Source organism: Rhinoraja longicauda, chromosome 11 (genome assembly GCF_053455715.1).
Source record: "Rhinoraja longicauda isolate Sanriku21f chromosome 11, sRhiLon1.1, whole genome shotgun sequence".
NCBI lineage: Eukaryota > Metazoa > Chordata > Chondrichthyes > Rajiformes > Arhynchobatidae > Rhinoraja > Rhinoraja longicauda.
The window spans coordinates 21,977-41,976 of record NC_135963.1 but is presented as its reverse complement, the minus strand read 5'-3'; the positions used below and the strand labels follow the sequence as shown (position 1 = coordinate 41,976).

Here is a 20,000-nt window from a genome sequence, read left to right as displayed (position 1 = left end):
TGCCTGTGATCTATCTGCTGCTCTCCAATCTCTCCCGCAACGATTGCCGTCAGCTCCAGAGGGGGGCTGCACACTCAAGAGAAAACGCACACCTCCAGATTCAGGGGCAGTTTCTTCCCGGCTGTTATTAGGCAACTGAACCGTCCTCTCACCAACTAGAGAGCGGTCCTGACCTCCCATCTACCTCATTGGTGACCCTCGGACTATCTTTGATCGGACTTTGCTGGCTTCACTTTGCACTAAACGTTATTGCCTTATCCTGTATCTACACTGTGGACGGCTCGATTGTAATCACGTCTTGTCTTTCCGCTGAGTGGATAACCCGCAACACAAGCTTCTCACTGTACCTCGCTCGGTACATGTGACTCGGTACACGAGGCTTGTACTCGCTGGAATTTAGAAGACTGAGGGGGGATCTTATAGAAACATATAAAATTCTTAAGGGGTTGGAGAGGCTAGATGCGGGAAGATTGTTCCCGATGTTGGGGAGTCCAGAACCAGGGGTCACAGCTTAAGGATAAGGGGGAAGTCTTTTAGGACCGAGATGAGAAAACATTTCTTCACACAGAGAGTGGTGAATCTGTGGAATTCTCTGCCACAGAAGGTAGTTGAGGCCAGTTCATTGGCTATATTTAAGAGGGAGTTAGATGTGGCCCTTGTGGCTAAAGGGATCATATTGAATGGTGGTGCAGGCTCGAAGGGCTGAATGGCCTACTCCTGCACCTTGTTTCTATGTGACAATGAACTAAAGCGAACTATTTATTCTCAGAAACAGTGACATTTATCTGGAGATACGAGGATGAATCAACTAGAAAGCATTTGCTCTCATTGATACCAAGGCATTTTGTTTATTTAATGTGCGTGCAAACTTCCTCTCCCCTCCTCCTCCTCCTCCGGAATGAAAGAGCTGCTCTTTGAACACTGGCAGCAAGTTCCATTCAACAAGACTGAACTGGAAACAACAGCAGCAAATGTTTATTTTTCTTTAAGGCTCCGAATCCAAAAAGATGCCAAGGGGAAAAAGAGTGAAAGTTACGGCAGGATTCTTTACAATAATCAACGGCATAAAACACAGGGCTTTGCAAACGGAATACTCTCAACAATAACTTAGCAATAGAGACTGGTGTGACATTTACACACACATACTCACACACAGTCGGGATTGTAAACATTTGGCACGCGTGTCACCAAGTATGAATCAAAGTGCTCAACTAAACATCAATAAATACAAGACGTGGAGGGGAAGTTTGTCCAACAAAGCTTGCTCCAATCTTCATCCACAGTGAAAAGTCAATCGAAGGAGATTCAGGCGTGACTCGGGGCCAACTCACTCATCAAAGGGAGGTCGTGATCCAGAAACCCGAGGGTCGGGGAGTGTGCTGTTGGAGAAACCAGAACAAGCTCAAACTCAAACTCTTGTGGTGGGCAGGAATGAACTGCAGATGCTAGAAGGCACACTGAGCTCTGGGACACAGCCAGATGATGTTATTCATAGAGTGATAGTGTGGAAACAGGCCCTTCAGCCCAACTGGCCCACACCGGCCAACATGTCCCGGCTACACTAGTCCCACCTGTCCACGTTTGGTCCATATCCCTCCAAACCTGTCCTATCCATGTACCTGTCCAACTGTTTCTTAAACGATGGGATAGTCCCAGCCTCAACTACCTCCTTTGGCAGCTTGTTCCATACACCCACCACACACTTTGTGTGAAAACGTTACCCCTCAGATTCCTATCAAGTCTTTTCCCCTTCATCTTGAACCTATGTCCTCTGGTCCTCGATTCCCTACTCTGGGCAAGAGACTCTGTGCATCTACCCGATCTATTCCTCTCATGATTTGTACACCTCTATAAGATCACCCCTCATCCTCCTGCACTCCATGGAATAGAGACCCAGCCTGCTCAACCTCTCCCTGTAGCTCACACCCTCTAGTCCTGGCAACATCCTCGTAAATCTTCTCTAGACCCTTTCAAGCTTGACAATATCTTGCCTATAACATGGTGCCCAGAACTGAACACAATATTCTAAATGCGGTCTCACAAACGTCTTATACAACTGCAACATGACTCCCAACTTCTACACTATGACACTGAACCTCTGAGGGGGGAGAGAGAGAGGAAGGCGTTTTAATCAAAACAAGATTTATTCAATTCAAACAGGAATAGGGTTCAGAGAAATGTGTAGGAAGGAACTGCAGATGCCGGTTTAAACCGAAGGTAGACACAAAATGCTGGAGTAACTCAGCGGGACAGGCAGCATCTCTGGAGAGAAGGAATGGGTGACGTCCAGAACCAGGGGTCACAGCTTAAGGATAAGGGGGAAGTCTTTTAGGACCGAGATGAGAAAACATTTCTTCACACAGAGAGTGGTGAGTCTGTGGAATTCTCTGCCACAGAAGGTAGTTGAGGCCAGTTCATTGGCTATATTTAAGAGGGAGTTATCATATCATATCATATCATATATATACAGCCGGAAACAGGCCTTTTCGGCCTCCAAGTCCGTGCCGCCAGCGATCCCCGTACATTAACACTATCCTACACCCACTAGGGACAATTTTTACATTTACCCAGCCAATTAACCTACATACCTGTACGTCTTTGGAGTGTGGAGGAAGCCGAAGATCTCGGAGAAAACCCACGCAGGTTAAAAATTGAAGCTATGTAAGAATTTTGTAACAAACGTGTTTTTTTATTTCTATTTGTACATGCTGGAGTAACTCAGTGGGTCAGGCAGCATCTCTGGAGAGAAGGAATTGGTGACGTTTCGGGTCAAGACCCTTCTTCAGACAAAGTCCCGCCCCCTCCCCTGACATCAGTCTGAAGAAGGGTCTCGACCCGAAACGTCACCCATTCCTTCTCTCCCGAGATGCTGCCTGACCTGCTGAGTTACTCCAGCATTTTGTGTCTACCTTCGATTTTAACCAGCATCTGCAGTTTTTTTTCTTACATATGCATTTTCTTTCCACTGACTGGTCAGCATGCAAAAAAGGCTTTTCACTGTACACATGACAATAAACTAAACCCAAACCCTTCCTAGCCATATATCTGCACAAATATCTTTCGAAAGTCATAATTCAATCCACTTCTATGGCTTCTAGAGCCTTGGAGATAGCATGGAAACAGGCACTTCAGCCCAGCAGGTCCGGGCTGACCAGCGATCACACTATCCTACACACACTAGGGACAATTTTACAACTTACCGAAGCCAATCAACCTACACGTCTTTGGAGTGTGGGAGGAAATCGGAGCACTCAGAGAAAACCCACGTAGTCACAGGGAGAATGTACAAACTCCGCACAGACAGCACCTGTAGTCAGGATCAAACCCGGGTATCTGTATGGGAGCAGCTCTAAGCTGGAGTAACTCAGTGGGTCAGGCAGCATCTGTGGAGAACATGGATAGGTGACGTTTCACAGAGTGCTGGAGTAACTCAGCGGGTCAGGCAGCATCTGTGGAGAACAGGGATGGGTGACGTTTCAGAGTGCTGGAGTAACTCAGCGGGTCAGGCAGCATCTCTGAAGAACATGGATCGTGACGTTTCACAGAGTGCTGGAGTAACTCAGCGGGTCAGGCAGAATCTGTGGAGAACACGGATGGGTGACGTTTCGGGTCAAGACCCTTCTTCAGACTGAGAGTCGGGGAAAGGGAAGTGAGAGATATAGACAGTGATGTAGAGAGATATACTGTAGAACAAAGTAACAATGATAAGGGAAATAGTCCACTGTTAGCTGTGGGCTAGGTGCAAACAGGTTACAGCCAATGAGACTCAAGACGACTTTGAAGTTGGTACGTCTTGGGTGGGAGTGGGATACAGAGAGAGGGGATGGAAGGTTACTTGAAGTTGGAGAAATCAATATTCATACCATTGGGTGGTCAGCTGGCCAAAGACATATCAACTCATCATATCACCTGAACTCAACTCACGGTCCATGTAGGTGTGCAGGGTGGCCAGAATCTGCCCATCAGGTGCCCCGTAGGTAGTGAATGCCAGCTGGTCCATCGTGTGCGGTGAGAGGTTGTCCATGTGAGTTGTGGACGCTGGTGCAGCGGGCAGTTGGCTTGAACCAACGTGCTTTTTGTGTCGAGCTCGGCAGTTCTGAAACCAAACCTGAAACAGCATTTTGGTTTTCAGAAAACGTTCATCTCTAGAGAGATTACAGAACTAGAGTCTAGAACTAGAAAAACACACTAGACAAGGTTTACTCAAATATTAAGAAGGGGTTCAGGTCAGCACCACTACCACACCTGGGGCAGTCAGATCACCTGTCCATATTCCTAACCCCAGCATACACCCCACTCAGGAGGAAAGCTCCAGTCACCATAAAGACTGTTAAGACATGGCCTGAAGGAGCTTCCTCGCAGCTGCAGGATTGCTTCGAAAGGACCAACTGGGATATTTTTGAGGATCAGGACTTGGAGGAGTACACATCAACTGTACTTTGCTACATCCAAAACTGTGTTGACAATGTCACCGTCGACAAACGCATCCGGTTGTACCCAAATCAAAAACCCTGGATGACAAAGGATGTCAGGTCTCTCCTCAAGGACCGTAACACCGCCTTCAGGTCTAGTGATAGAGCTCTATACAGTGCTGCTAGAACCAACCTGAAGAGAGGCATCAAGGATGCCAAAGCGTCCTACAAGAGGAAGATTGAAGACCACTTCTCCAACAATGACCCACGGCGGGTATGGCAAGGCATCCAGCACATCACCCAACTACAAGACCAGCAAACCGCACGACTGCCGACGGCGACGCCTCGCTGCTGAGGAACTTAACTGTTTCTTTGCTCGTTTCGAGGTGAAAGCTACAGTGGCAGACATTACACCCTCTCCAGCACCTGACAGCAACACCTTCACTGTGCAGGAGTATGATGTTAAGCGCGTGCTCAGAGCAGTGAATCCCAGGAAAGCTGCAGGGCCCCGATGGTGTGACGGGCAGAGTGCTGAGGGAATGTGCAGGACCAATTATCTGAGGTCTTCACAAAAATCTTCAACCTGTCCCTTTTAAAATCCACCATCCTCCCTGCCTGAAGTCCGCCATAATCATCCCACTGCCGAAAAAGTCTGTCATCAGCAGTCTTAACGACTACCGTCCGGTAGCACTCACACCGGTCATCACAAAGTGCTTCGAGAGACTGGTCCTGCAGCACATCAAAGCCAGCCTCCCACCCACCTTCGACCCACACCAGTTTGCCTACAGAGCAAATAGGTCTACAGGGGATGCCATCGACACTGCTCTTCACACTGCACTGACCCACCTTGAACACCAGGGGAGCTATGTGAGGATGCTCTTCCTCGACTTCAGCTCTGCCTTTAACACGGTCATCCCGAGCAGACTGGTCACCAAACTTTCCGACCTTGGGATTTTCCCAAACCATCTGCCAATGGATCAAGGACTTCCTGACCAACCGCCCCCAGGACCGTCAAAATAGGCCCCTCACCTCTCCTCCACCATTACACTGAGCACCGGCTCACCACAGGGCTGTGTGTTGAGCCCCATCCTTTACTCCTCTACACTCACGACTGCACCCCCACCACCCATCCCACCAACACCATCATCAAGTTCGCGGATGACACGACTGTGGTTGGACTTATCTCAGAAGGAGATGAGACAGCCTATAGGGATGAAATCCAAAGGCTGGCAGCATGGTGTTCAGTGAACAATCTGGTCCTTGAACTCCTCCAAAACAAAGGACTTATAATTGACTTTAGGAAAACCAGTGGAGATTACGACCCAGCTCTACATCAATGGGGTCTGTGTGGAAAGGGTACCAGCTTTCAGGTTCCTGGGTACGCACATCGCAGAGGATCTCACCTGGTCTACCAACACCATCACCACAGTAAAGAAGGCACAGCAGAGACTCCACTTCCTGAGGATCCTCAGGAAAACCAACCTGCAGGAGAAGCTCATGTTGTCCTTCTATCGCTGCTCCATCGAGAGTGTGCTGGCATACTGTATAACCACATGGTATGCCAGCTGCTCAGAAAAGGACAGGAAGGCCCTTCAGAGGGTCATCACGACGGCCCAGAAAATCACTGCCCTCCCTGGAGCACCTGTTCAGCCTACGCTGCCTCAGTAGAGCAGGCAAAATAATAAAAGATCCATCCCACCCCGGCCACCGTCTGTTTGTTCATCTGCCCTCTGGTCGGACGTTTCAGGTCGATCAAATCCCGAACAAACAGACTTAAGAAACAGTTTTTTAACCCCAGGGCCATACGAGAACTGAACACTACCTTTGCACTAGGCAACACTAAAAAATCTTTGTACTTAACATAATTGTATTAATTGTATTTATGTATTTATTTGTTTTTGCATTTATTGCATATATGTTTTGTACGCACCGTCAGGATTGGCTATTTTTTAATTTCGTTGTACTCATTGCAATGACAATAAATGAATATTATTATTATTATTATTATCACGTCACAGAGTCATGCAGCGTAGAAACAGGCCGTGGAGCCCAACGTATCTGCACACTGTGGACAGCTTGGCTGTGATCACGGATAGGCTTTACGCTCACTGCATAGCACGCAACAAGAAAAGCTTCTCACTGTACCTCAGCACACGTGACAATAAACTAAACTAGAAACTGAACTAGCTCACGCCGACCAACATGGCCCATCTACACTCAAACAGTGAGCGGCCTGGATAGAGTGGGATGTGGAGAGGATGTTTCCACTAGTGGGAGAGTCTAGGACCAGAGGGCACAGCCTCAGAATTAAAGGGGCGTTCCTTTAGGAAGGAGCTGAGGAAGAATTTCTTTAGTCAGAGGGTGGTGAATCTGTGGGATTCTTTGCCACAGACGGCTGTGGAGGCCACAAGTCAGTGGATATAGTTAAGGCAGAGATAGATTGTTGATCAGTGCGGGGTGTCAGGGGTTATGGGGAGAAGGCAGGAGAATGGGGTTAGGAGGGAGAGATAGATCAGCCGTGATTGAATGGTGGAGTGGACTTGATGGGCAGATTGGCCCTAATTCTGCTCCTGTCACTTGAGAAATTGTTCCGACTAGTGGCTTAGTTCCAGTAGCAGGGTGACGGAAGTTGAACATAATACTCCAAGTGTGACCTCACTAACATCTTGTACATTCAACCCAATTCCTCAACGCAAGTTATTCAAAATGGAGCAAAACGTGGCGGGACTGTCATATGATGAAAGAATGGGTCGACTGGGCTTGTGATCACTGGAATTTAGAAGGATGAGAGGGGATCTTATAGAAACATAAAATTAAGGGATTGGACCAGCTAGATGCAGGAAACATGTTCCCAATGTTGGGAGTCCAGAACCAGGGGCCACAGTTTAAGAATAAGGGGAGGCCATTTAGGACTGAGATGAGGAAAAACGTTTTCACCAGAGAGTTGTGATCTGTGGAATTCTCTGCCTCAGAAGGCAGTGGAGGCCAATTCACTGGAAGTTTTCAAGCGAGGAGTTAGATTTAGCTCTTACGGTTAACGGAATCAAGGGATATGGGGAGAAAGCAGGAATGGGGGTACTGATTGTGGATGATCGTGTTGAATGGCAGTGCTGGTCTGAAGGGCCGAGTGGCCTACTCCTGCACCTGTTTTCTATGTCCCTACAACGGACTCACTTGAATAACTCGCCGGCTTAATGCGGTGGCCTCGGCCAGCTTCTGCAGAATCTGTGCATCAGGGTTGTTGTCTTGTGAAAAATTGTACTTGCAGTATCTGTCAGGACAAGAACAGAGAGGTGTTGGAGGCAGCCAGTGGTTTAGATCATGTGCAGGTCGCTCAAAGATCAACCCCATGCACAAATGAAAAACAGAATGCTGGAAACACTCGGCTCAGACAGCATCTGCGGAAAGAGTTGAGTTTGGTTAAGAGATGCAGGCGTGGAGCTAAGCCCTTCGGCCCACCGAGCCCACTCCCGACCAGTGATCCCCGCACACTAACACTTAGAGAGACGTATACAATTATTAAAAGGACAGGACAAGCTAGATGCAGGAAAAATGTTCCCAATGTTGGGGGAGTCCAGAACCAGAGGCCATGGTTTAAGAATAAGGGGGAGGCCATTTAAAACTGAGTTGAGAAGATACTTTTTCACCCAGAGAGTTGTGAATTTGTGGAATTCTCTGCCTCAGAGGCAAGTGGAGGCCAATTCTCTGAATGCATTCAAGAGAGAGCTAGATAGAGCTCTAAAGGATAGCGGAGTCAGGTGGTATGGGGAGAAGGCAGGAACGGGGTACTGATTGAGAATGATCAGCCATGACCACATTGAATGGCGGTGCTGGCTCGAAAGGGCCAAATGCCCTCCTCCTGCACCTATTTTCTATGTTTCTGTGTTTCTATATTTATTTTAGTTTACTTTAAACTAGAGATACAGCTCCGAAACAGGCCCTTCGGCCACCGAGTCCCACACCGACCAGCGATCCCTGCACATTAACACTATCCTACACACACTAGGGATATTTTACACTTGTATCAAGCCAATTAGCCCCCAAACCTGTACGTTTTTGGAGTGTGAGGGGAAACCAAAGGTCTTGGAGAAAACCCTCTCAGGTCACGGGGTGAGAACGTACAACCTCTATAGTTAGACACAGAGTGCTAGAGTAACTCAGCGGGTCAGGCAGCATCTGTGGAGAGAAGGAATAGGCAACGTTTCAGGTCGAGACCCTCCTTCAGACTGAGAACAGAAACGTCACCTATTCCTTTTCTCCAGAGGTGCTGCCTGTCCCACTGAGTTACTCCAGCACCGTGTGTCTATCTTTGTATAAACCTGCATCTGCAGTTCCTTCCAACACTGATTGTTGATTAGTATGGTGTCAGGGGTGTGGGGAAAAGCAGGAAAAATGGTTAGGAGGGACACATAGATCAACTACGATTGGTAGGTGGAGTAGACTTGATGGGCCAAATGGCCTCATTCTGATCCTATCACATGACCTTAACACTTTTTTCCATGCCGCATCTCAAAACCAAACTAAACTGATTACACAAGTGTGGCGGGCAGGGGGGCAGGTAAATGCGGGCAGGGGGGGGCGGTAAATGCGGGCCAGGGGGTGGGTAAATGCGGGCGGGGGGCGGGTAATGCGGGCGGGGGCGGGCAGGGGGGGCGGGCAGGGGGGGCGGGGCAGGGGGGGCGGGCAGGGGGGGCGGGCAGGGGGGCGGGCAGGGGGGCGGGCAGGGGGGGCGGGCAGGGGGGGCGGGCAGGGGGGGCGGGCAGTGGGGCGGGCAGTGGGGCGGGCCGTGGGGCGGGCAGGGGGGCGGGGCAGGGGGGCGGGGCAGGGGGGCGGGCAGGGGGGCGGGCAGGGGGCGGGCAGGGGGCGGGCAGGGGGGCGGGCAGGGGGGCGGGCAGGGGGGCGGGCAGGGGGGCGGGCAGGGGGGCGGGCAGGGGGGCGGGCAGGGGGGCGGGCAGGGGGGCGGGCAGGGGGCGGGCAGGGGGGCGGGCAGGGGGGGCGGGCAGGGGGGCGGGCAGGGGGGCGGGCAGGGGGGCGGGCAAGGGGGGGCGGGCAGGGGGGGGCGGGCAGGGGGGGCGGGGCAGGGGGGCGGGCAGTGGGGCGGGCAAAGTCCATACCGTGGGGCGGGGCCGTGGATGAACTCTCCGGCAGTTACCTGCAGCTGCTCGGTGGTGAAGCTGGTCCGTGCCCGCTTGGTGGGCCGGGGCAGACTCACATCTTGGTCCACCGACACCACCCCCTCCTCCTCACCATCGCCCCGCCCTGCAAGATGGCAGCTCGTCTCAAACCGTGCGATGCAAGAACATTGGCAATCATTGAAAACAAACAGTATGATGTGTGGTCCACTTCACCCCCGGTCTGGAGACACAAGTAACGGGTGGCATAGCCGGAGATGGCAACTCAAACGCCCAGGAATGAGGACGTCACAGAGAGTGGTGGGCACTGCCCCGTCCATCACAGGTACTGACCCCCCACCATCGAAGGGCAGAAGGTCATGGGAGGAGCAGGATTAGGCCATTCGGCCCAACAAGTCCACTCCTCCATTCAATCATGCTGATCTATCTCTCCCACCTAACCCCCATTCTCCTGCCTTCTCCCCATAACCCCTGACACCCGCACTGATCAACAATCTATTAAAAATATCCACTGACCCCCCCACCATCGAAGGGATCTACAGGAGGGCGCTGCCTCAAAAAGGCAGCCACACTCTCACTGACCCACACCACCCTGGCCACACTCTCACTGACCCACACCACCCTGGCCACACTCTCACTGACCCACACCACCCTGGCCACACTCTCACTGACCCACACCACCCTGGCCACACTCTCACTGACCCACACCACCCTGGCCACACTCTCATCTCGTTGCTACCATCGGGAGGAAGGTACAGGAGCCTGAAAACCGTGACCTCCAGGTTCAAGAACAGCTTCTTCCCAACAACCATCAGGCTGTTGAACACCGCACAACACTGACCCCAGCAACTGTGATCTTCTACGGACTGTGCCTGTGGTTGCACTGCCCACTTTTGGTTTTGCACTGTTATGGTCTAGTTGCCTCATGATACCGATCGTTAGTTTATTATATTAAATATTATTGTAGAGTATATTTGTGTGTTTTGCATAGTTGGGTCTGTAAAGCTGCAGCATCCTATCACCAACCAGAGAGCAGTCCTGAACTACTATTTACCTCTTTGGGGACCTTCAGACTATCTTTGATCGGACGTTACTGGCTTTATTTCGCACTAAACATTAGTCACGTTATTCCCTTTAAGTATCATCCCACCTCCCCCATCCCACCTCCCCCATCCCACCTCCCCCATCCCCACCTCCCCCCATCCCACCTCCCCCATCCCCCACCTCCCCCCCTCCCCCCCTCCCCCCTCCCACCTCCCCCACTCCCCCATCCCACCTCCCCCATCCCACCTCCCCCATCCCACCTGCCCCATCCCACCTGCCCCATCCCACCTGCCCCATCCCACCTCCCCATCCCACCTCCCCCATCCCACCTGCCCCATCCCACCTGCCCCATCCCACCTGCCCCATCCCCCCCTCCCCCCTCCCCACCTCCCCACCTCCCCACCTCCCCCATCGCAACCTCCCCCCCCCATCACCCATCCCTCCCTCCCCCCCTCCCCACCTCCCCACCCCCCACCTCCCCCATCGCACCTCCCCCCCCCATCACCCATCCCTCCCCCCCGTCACCTCCCCCCCCCCCCCCCCGTACAGCAGCGTTACCAGTGTTGACGCTGTCCGCCAGCCAGTTGTAGTGGAGCCGACAGACCACCTTGTCATCCACCAGAGCAAACTCCTCTCCCGTGGACAGCTGGCGTTTGCAGGAGCAGCAGGCGAAGCAGGCCAGATGGTACACCTTGCCCCGGGCCCTGCGGATCCAGTCTGTCGCCTGGACCTGCCGCCCACACCGGGCACACCGCGCCCCGTAACGCCTGTGGGAACAGTGGGGGTCAGCGGGAAAACGCCAGGGGGGGCAGCGAGCGGGGGCCGGAGGGACTCAGAACTAACTGTGTGGGAATCAACAGACAATAGGTGCAGGAGGAGGCCATTCGGCCCTTCGAGCCAGCACCGCCATTCATTGTGATCATGGCTGATCATTCTCAATCAGTACCCCCCGTTCCTACCCTCTCCCCATACCCCCTCACTCCGCTATCCTTAAGAGCTCTATCTAGCTCTCTCTTGAATGCATTCAGAGAATTGGCCTCCACTGCCTTCTGAGGCAGAGAATTCCACAGATTCACAACTCTCTGACTGAAAAAGTTTTTCCTCATCTCCGTTCTAAATGGCCGACCCCTTATTCTTAAACTGTGGCCCCTGGTTCTGGACTCCCCCAACATTGGGAAACATGTTTCCTGCCTCTAACGTGTCCAGCCCCTTAATAATCTTATATGTTTCGATAAGATCTCCTCTCATCCTTCTAAATTCCAGTGTATACAAGCCGAGTCGCTCCAGTCTTTCAACATATGACAGTCCCGCCATTCCTGGAATTAACCTAGTAAACCTACGCTGCACGCCCTCAATAGCAACAATATCCTTCCTCAAATTTGGAGACCAAAACTGCACACAGTACTCCAGGTACGGTCCTCACTAGGGCCCTGTACAACTGCAGAAAGACCTCTTTGCTCCCAGACTCAACTCCTCTTGTTATGAAGGCCAACATTCCATTGGCTTTCTTCACTGCCTGCTGTACCTGCATGCTTCCTTTCAGTGACTGATGCACTAAGACACCCAGATCTCATTGTACGTCCCCTTTTCCTACTTGACACCATTCAGATAATACTCCTGCCTTCCTATTCTTACCACCAAAGTGGATAACCTCACACTTATCCACATTAAACTGCATCTGCCATGTATCCGCCCACTCACACAACCCTGCAACCTCATAGCATCTTCCTCACAGTTCACACTGCCCCCCAGCTTTGTATCATCTGCAAATTTGCTATCAACCACAGAAACTACAGATTCATAGACAGTTTCTTCCCAGCTGTTATTAGGCAACGGAACCGTCCCACCATGACCAGAGGGCAGTGTTTCAGGATTAGTGCGGGTGTCAGGGGTTATGGGGAGAAGGCAGGAGAATGGGGTTAGGAGGGAGAGATAGATCAGCCATGATTGAATGGCGGAGTAGACTTGACGGGCCGAATGGCCTAATGTCTGCTCCTATCACATGATGATGTATGATCTTATGCTGAACTACTATCTACCTCATTGGTGACCCTCGACTATCCTTGATCGGACTTTGCTGGCTTTACCTTGCACTAAACGTTATTCCCTTATCCTGTATCTGTCCACTGTGAATGAATTGATTGTAATCATGTGTTGTCTTTCCGCTGACCAGTTAGCATGCAACACAAGCTTTTCACTGTACCTCAGTACACGGGACAATAAATGAAACTAACTGGTTTACACAGAAGATAGACACAAAATGCTGGAGTAACTCAGCATCTCAGGACAGGCAGCATCTCTGGAGAGAAGGAATGGGTGACATTCTGGGTCGAGACCCTTCTTCCGACCTGAAGATGGTCCCAAACCCAAAACGTCACCTAATCCTTTTTCTCCAGAGATGCTGCCTGTCCCGCTGAGTTTGTGTCTATCTTCCCATCTCTAACTCTTTGCTCTAAGGTCAGGATGTTTCCATTAATCAGAGAGTCTAGGACCAGAGGGCATAGCCTCAGAATAAAAGGACATACCTTTAGAAAGAAGACAACGATGAATTTCTTTAGTCAATGGGAGGAGAATCTGAGGAATTAATTGCCACAGACTATGGAGGAGGCTGTCATTGGGTATTTTAGAGCAGAGTTTGACAATTTCTTGATTAGTGATAGGTTTAATGTGAGGGACGAAAGATTTAAAAGGAACTCGAGGTGCGACTTTTTCCTTCAGAGGGTGGTGTGTGTAAGGATCGAGCTGCCAGAGGAGGTAGTTGAGGCAGGGGACTATCAACATTTAAAAGATACTTGGACAAGTACATAGATTAGACAGGTTTAGAGGGATATGGGCCAAATGCAGGCAGGTGGGACTAGTGTAGATGGGACATGTTGATCAGTGTGGGCAAGTTGGGCCGAAGGGCTTGTTTCAATAGACAATAGGTGCAGGAGGAGGACATTCGGCCCTTCAAGCCAGCATCTCCATTCACTGTGATCATAGCTGATCATCCACAATCAGTACCCCGTTCCTGCCTTCTCCCCATACCCCCCGACTCCACTATCTTTAAGAGCTCTATCTAACTCTCTCTTGAAAGCGTCCAGTGAATTGGCCTCCACTGCCTTCTGAGGCAGAGAATTCCACAGCTTCACAACTTTCTGGGTGAAAAAAGTTTTTCCTCAACTCCGTTCTAAATGGCCTCCCCCTTATTCTTAAACTTTGGCCCAACTGCCCACACCGACCGACATGTCCCAGCTACACGAGTCCCACCTAATTGCACTGGGTCCAGTTACCTGAAATAGTCCAGTTTGCAAAATATCTCCAGCTCCTTGAATGTAGCAGCTGGAGTGTTTGCCGAGAGGTATTCCACAAACACTGCAAACCAGGCATCGCACATGCCAACTCAGCTTGTTCACCTGCGAGAGGAGGGGGAGGGGGGGGGAGGGAGAAGATTGTTACAGGGCAATGTACCAGAAAGTTTTGTTTCATTTAGTTTAAAGATACAGCGCAGAAACAGGCCCTTCGGCCCTTCGACCCACCGAGTCCGCACCAACCAGCAATCATCGAAACATAGAACAAGTGCAGGAGGAGGCCATTCAGCCCTTCGAGCCAGCACCACCATTCAATAAGATCATGGGTGATCATCCACAATCAGTACCCCGTTCCTGCCTTCTCCCCATATCCCTTGATTCCGTTAGCCCCAAGAGCTAAATCTAACTCTCTCTAGAAAACATCCAGTGAATCAGCCTCCACTGCCTTCTGTGGAAGATAATTCCACAGATTCACAACTCTCTGGGTGAAAAAGTTTTTCCTAACTCAGTCCTAAATGGCCTCCCTCTTATTCTTAAACTGTGGCCCCTGGTTCTAGATTCCAACATCGGAAACATTTTTCCTGCACACAATCACTGCACACTAACACTATCCTACACACACTCGGGACAATTTACATTTATACCAAGCTGATTAACCTACAAACCTGCACGTCTTTGGAGTGTGGGAGGAAACCGGAGCACCCAGAGAAAACACATGCAGTCACAAGGAGAACGTACAAACTCCGTACAGACAGCACCTGTAGCCAGGATGGAACCCGGGTCTCTGGCGCTGTGAGGCAGCAGCTCTACCACTAAGCCCTCAGATTAACTGGAGCATCTTCGGTGTTCAGATGTTGAAGGAGCAGAATTAGGCCATTCGGCCCATCAAGTCTACTCCACCATTCAATCACAGCTAATCTATCTTTCCCTCCTAACCCCATTCTCCTGCCTTCTCCCCATAACCCCGACACCCGCACTAATCAAGTATCTATCGCTGCCTTAAAAATACCCACTGACTTGTGGCCTCCACAGCCGTCTGTGGCAATGAATTCCACAGATTGGCCACACTATGGCTAAAGAAATTCCTCCTCATCTCCTTTCTAACGGTGCATTCTTTAATTCTGAGGCTGTGCCCTCTGGTCCTAGACTCTCCCATTAGTGGAAACATCCACTCCACATCACAACAACTTTCCACCAAAGACAGGATCAGAGTGAAGGATGCCCAGAAAAACAAATTCACCTGAACACGCATGGAAATATTTACTCACCTTTCAAAAGGGATTTGTTTAGTTTAGAGATACAGCACAGAAACAGGTCCCTCAGCCCCACACCCAACCCATCACCCATCCTCAACTTCTACATTACATAAAACTTCTATATAAAATTATAAAAGGACTGGACAAGCTAGATGCAGGAAAAATGTTCCCAATGTTGGGGGAGTCCAGAACCAGAGGCCACAGTCTGAGAATAAAGGGGAGGGGGGGGGGGGGGGGCATTTAAAACTGAGGTGAGAAGTCACTTTTTCACCCAGAGAGTTGTGAATCTGTGGAATTCTCTGCCACAGAGGGCAGTGGAGGCCAATTCACTGGATGAATTTAAAAGAGAGTTAGATAGAGCTCTAGGGGCTACTGGAATCAAGGGATATGGGGAGAAGGCAGGCACGGGTTACTGATTGTGGATGATCAGCCATGATCACAGTGAATGGCTCGAAGGGCCGAATGGCCTCCTCCTGCACTTATTGTCTATGTTTCTGTCCCACTTTACCATCCACTCCCAACACACTCGGGGCTATTTACAGAAGTCAGTTAACTTATAAACCCGCACATCTTTAGTGTGTGGGGGAAACCGGAGCACCCGGAGGAAACCCATGGGAGAACGTGCGAACTCCACACAGACAGCACCAGGGGTCAGGATCAATCAAAGGTCCCTGGTGCTGAGAGGCAGCAGTTCTACCCACTGCGTCACCCAGTGAAAAAACACAAGTAATATTGGGCAACGCAGCGGGTGGAGCCTCTACCTCACAGCGCCAGAGACCGGGTTCCATCCTAACCTTCAAATGCTGTCTGTGTGGAGTTTGCACCTTCTACCCGTGACCAAAGATGTGCAGGATGGGGGAGGGGGAGATTAATGGACCGCTGTAAATTGCCTCCGGTGCGTGGGTGAGAGGTGGAATAAAATAAGATTAGAGTAAGTGGGTGGTTGGTGGTTGGCAGGGACTCGATGGGCCAAAGGGCCAGTCTCCACGCTGGGTAATTCCATTGAAAACATTTTCAAATAATCAACATTTACTCCCCTGTTCCCCTCCGTATCCCAGTGAGCGCTAACAGACAGAGCTCTGGGTTACACTCATTTACAATAACAATGTTTAAAAAGACATTGAGACAGGTTCCTAGTTTTTGATTTAGAAAGATACCAGCTCAGTTTATTGTTACATGTACCGAGGTACAGAGAGAAGCTTGTGTTGCGCGCTAACCAGTCAGCGGAAAGACAATACATGATTACAATCGAGCCGTCCACAGTATACAGATACAGGGTAAGGGAGTGACGTTTAGTGCAAGGTAAAGCCAGCAAAGTCCAATCAAAGATAGTCTAAGGGTCTCCAATGAGGTAGATGGGAGGTCAGGAACCGCTCTCTAGTTGGTGAGAGGACGGTTCAGTTGCCTGATAACGGCCGGGAAGAAACTGTCCCTGAATCTGGAGGTGTGTGTTTTCACACTTCTGTACCTCTTGCCGATGGGAGAGGGGAGGAGAGGGAGTGACCGGGGTGAGACTGGTCCTTGATGATGCTGCTGGCCTTGCCGAGGCAGCGTGAGGTGTAGATGGAGGTGGTGGAAGGGAGGTAAGACACAGAGTGCTGGAGTAACTCAGCGGGACAGGCAGCAATCTGTGGAGAACATGGATAGGAGACGTTTCAGGTCGAGACCCTTTACCTGAAACATCACCCATTCCTTCTCTCCAGAGATGCTGCCTGACCCGCTGAGTTACTCCAGCATTTTGTGTGTCTTGGTTTAAACCAGCATCTGCAGTTCCTTCTTATTCAATAGAGGGGGGGGGGGGTTAGACCAATTGATGGGGCGGGGAAGGGCGGGGAAGAAGGGGGGGGGGGGGTTTGCCAGCTTGGAGGCGGGAGGGGCGACACCATGGTATTGTCCTAGTGGAGGTGCAGGTGAACACGTCGTTCCCGTGGCGGTTTCCAGCGCCGGACAGAAGGTGTCAGGTGATGTGGAGGGAGCTACAGGTGGGAGCGCAGGTGGGACAAGTTGGACTGTCGTGTGTGGAACATCAGTAATGGATCGGGACCCGATTGATTTAGTATCGAGGCGGGCGGACACACTCGAGGAAGGACAGCAGACAGCAGACAGCAGACAGACAAAGTAACCTCCAGCAGGTATAATTAACACTGGGAACCTGTCCCGCACAGGTAGAAACGGCCACAAAACACCCGCCAACGTCGAGTCTAGTTTATGTAGGAAGGAACTGCAGATGCTGGTTTAAATCGAAGAAAGAGACAGAGTGCTGGAGTAACTCAGCGGGTCAGACAGCATCTGTGGAGGGAAGGGAATGGGTGATGTTTAAGGTCGAGTCCCTTCTCCAGACTGATGTAATTTAGTTTAGTTTAGAGATACAGCGCGGAAACTGGCCCTTCGGCCCACCGAGTCTGTGCCGACCCCCACACACTAACACTGTCCCACACACACTTAAACCAAGCCCATTAACCTACAAACCCGCACGTCTTTGGAGAGTGGGAGGAAACCGGAGCACCCGGAGAAAACCCACGCAGGTCACGGGGAGAACGTACAAACTCCGTACAGACAGAACCCGTGGTGGGGATGGTACCCGGGTCTCTGGCGCTGGAAGCAGCAGCTCTACCCGCTGCACCACCGTGTCCCTGGTGAAAGCGCCGGGCCATGCCAAACCAGACCAGGCCGCCCGTGTGCGGCCCTTCATCAGTGCGGTGATAGACGGACTTGGTGTTGGCGTATCCGTGACTGGGGAGAGTTGGTGGGAGTGTGGGGAGAGTGAGGTGGGATCAGTGTAGATGGGTCAGCACGGACCTGATGGGCCGAAAGGGCTTTACGTCGGCTCCATGAAGCAAAATAACAAACTGTTGAACAAATCATGTTTCACCAGATTTTTTTCTCCCGATTCTGTCAGTTACAGCTTGGAAACAGGCCCTTCGGCCCAACTCGCCCACACTGGCCAACATGTCCCAGCTACACTAGTCCCACTTACCTGCACTTGGACCATATCTCTCCAAACCTGTCCTATCCATGTACCTGTCTAACTGTTTCTTACACAACAGGATAGTCCCAGCCTCGACTACCTCCTCCGGCAGCTCGTTCCATACACCCACCACCCTCTGTGTGAAAAAGTTACCCGTCAGATTCCTATTAAATCTTTTCCCCTTCACCTTGAACCTATGTCCTCTGGTCCTCGATTCCCCTACTCTAGGCAAGAGACTCTGTGCATCTACCCGATCTATTCCCCTCATGATTTTTGTACACCTCTATAAGATCACCCTCATCCTCCTGCGCTCCATGGAATAGAGACCCAGCCTACTCAACCTCTCCCTGTAGCTCACACCCTCTAGTCCCTGGCAACATCCTCGTAAATCTTCTCTGAACCCTTTCCAGTTCAGTCTCCTGAGCAATTTGGCTTAAGAGTCGGGAACCAGAGAGTTTCAACTTTCTATGATGGAACATGGAACAGTACAGCACAGGAACAGGCCCTTCGGCCCACAATGTCAGTGCCGAACACGACTCCATGTTAAACCAATCTCCTGCAGATCCATGTCTAAACGCCTCTGCCTCCACCCCCCACCCTGACAGTGCGTTCCAGACCCCCACCCTGACAGTGCGTTCCAGACCCCCACCCTGACCAGTGCGTTCCAGACCCCCCACCCTGACAGCACGTTCCAGACCCCCACCCCTGGCAGTGCGTTCCAGACCCCACCCTGACAGCGCGTTCCAGACCCCCACCCCTGACAGCGCGTTCCAGACCCCCACCCTGACAGTGCGTTCCAGACCCTACCCTGACAGTGCGTTCCAGACCCCCACCCTGACAGTGCGTTCCAGACCCCACCCTGACAGTGCGTTCCAGACCCCCACCCTGACAGCACGTTCCAGACCCCCACCCCTGGCAGTGCGTTCCAGACCCCCACCCCTGGCAGCACGTTCCAGGCCCCCCACCCCCCCTCTGTGTGAATAAACCTGCCCCTGTAAACTTCCCCCCTCCACCTTAAGGCTGTGCCCTTTAGTATTGCCATTCCCACCCCAGGGAAAAGGTTCTGACTGTCTACCCTATCTACACCCTCTCACAAGTATAAACATAGAAAATAGGTGCAGGAGGAGGCCGTTCGGCCCTTCGAGACAGCACCGCCATTCATTGTAATCATGGCTGATCGTCCACAATCAATAACCCGTGCCTGCCTTCTCCCCATATCCCTTGATTCCACTAGCCCCTAGAGCTCTATCTAACTCTCTTGAAAGCATCCAGTGAATTGGCCTCCACTGCCCTCTGTGGCAGAGAATTCCACAAATTCACACTCTCTGGGTGAAAAAGTTTTTCCTCATCTCAGTCCGAAATAGCCTCCCCTTATTCTCGTCAGGTCTCTCTAACACCCCCTCTTCCCCCCCCCCCCCCCCTCTCTCTCCCCCAAACCTCTGGCGTGTCAGAGAAAACAATCCAGGTCTTTTAGTTCCGTTTATAGATACAGCACAGAAACAGGCCCTTCGGTTCACCGAGTCCGCGCCGCCCAGCGATCCCCGCACACTAATACTATCCCACACACACTCGGGACAATTTACAGAAGTCAATTAACCTACAAAACCCGCGCGTCTTTGGAGTGTGGCAGGAAACCGGAGCGCCCGGAGAAAACCCACGCAGGTCACAGGGAGAACGTACAAACTCCGTACAGACAGCACCCGTAGTCGGGGTCGAACCCGGGTCTCTGGCGCCGTGAGGCAGCAGCTCTACCCGCTGCACCTGTCCAACCATCCACTAACTCTCTCTGATCCACACAAAATGCTGGAGTAACTCAGCGGGTCAGGCAGCGTCTGTGGTGAAAAGGAATGGGTGACATTTCTGGTCAAGACCCTTCTGCGGACTGGTTAGTTTAAGGG

The 20,000-nt window shown here is 51.4% G+C and overlaps 1 protein-coding gene across 1 annotated transcript; it reads right to left on the bottom strand.

Annotated features, from left to right (window-relative positions):
• Nucleotides 1–998: 998 nt before the first annotated feature.
• On the bottom strand, nt 999–13,983 carry LOC144598178 (LIM/homeobox protein Lhx8-like; the record flags this gene model as incomplete). Its single annotated transcript, XM_078408069.1, is given in 7 exon segments — nt 999–1,379; nt 3,910–4,108; nt 7,587–7,657; nt 9,540–9,671; nt 11,147–11,355; nt 13,861–13,898; nt 13,900–13,983. Coding segments are annotated over 7 exon segments (807 nt in total), but the record flags the coding sequence as incomplete, so codon positions are not given.
• Nucleotides 13,984–20,000: the final 6,017 nt, after the last annotated feature.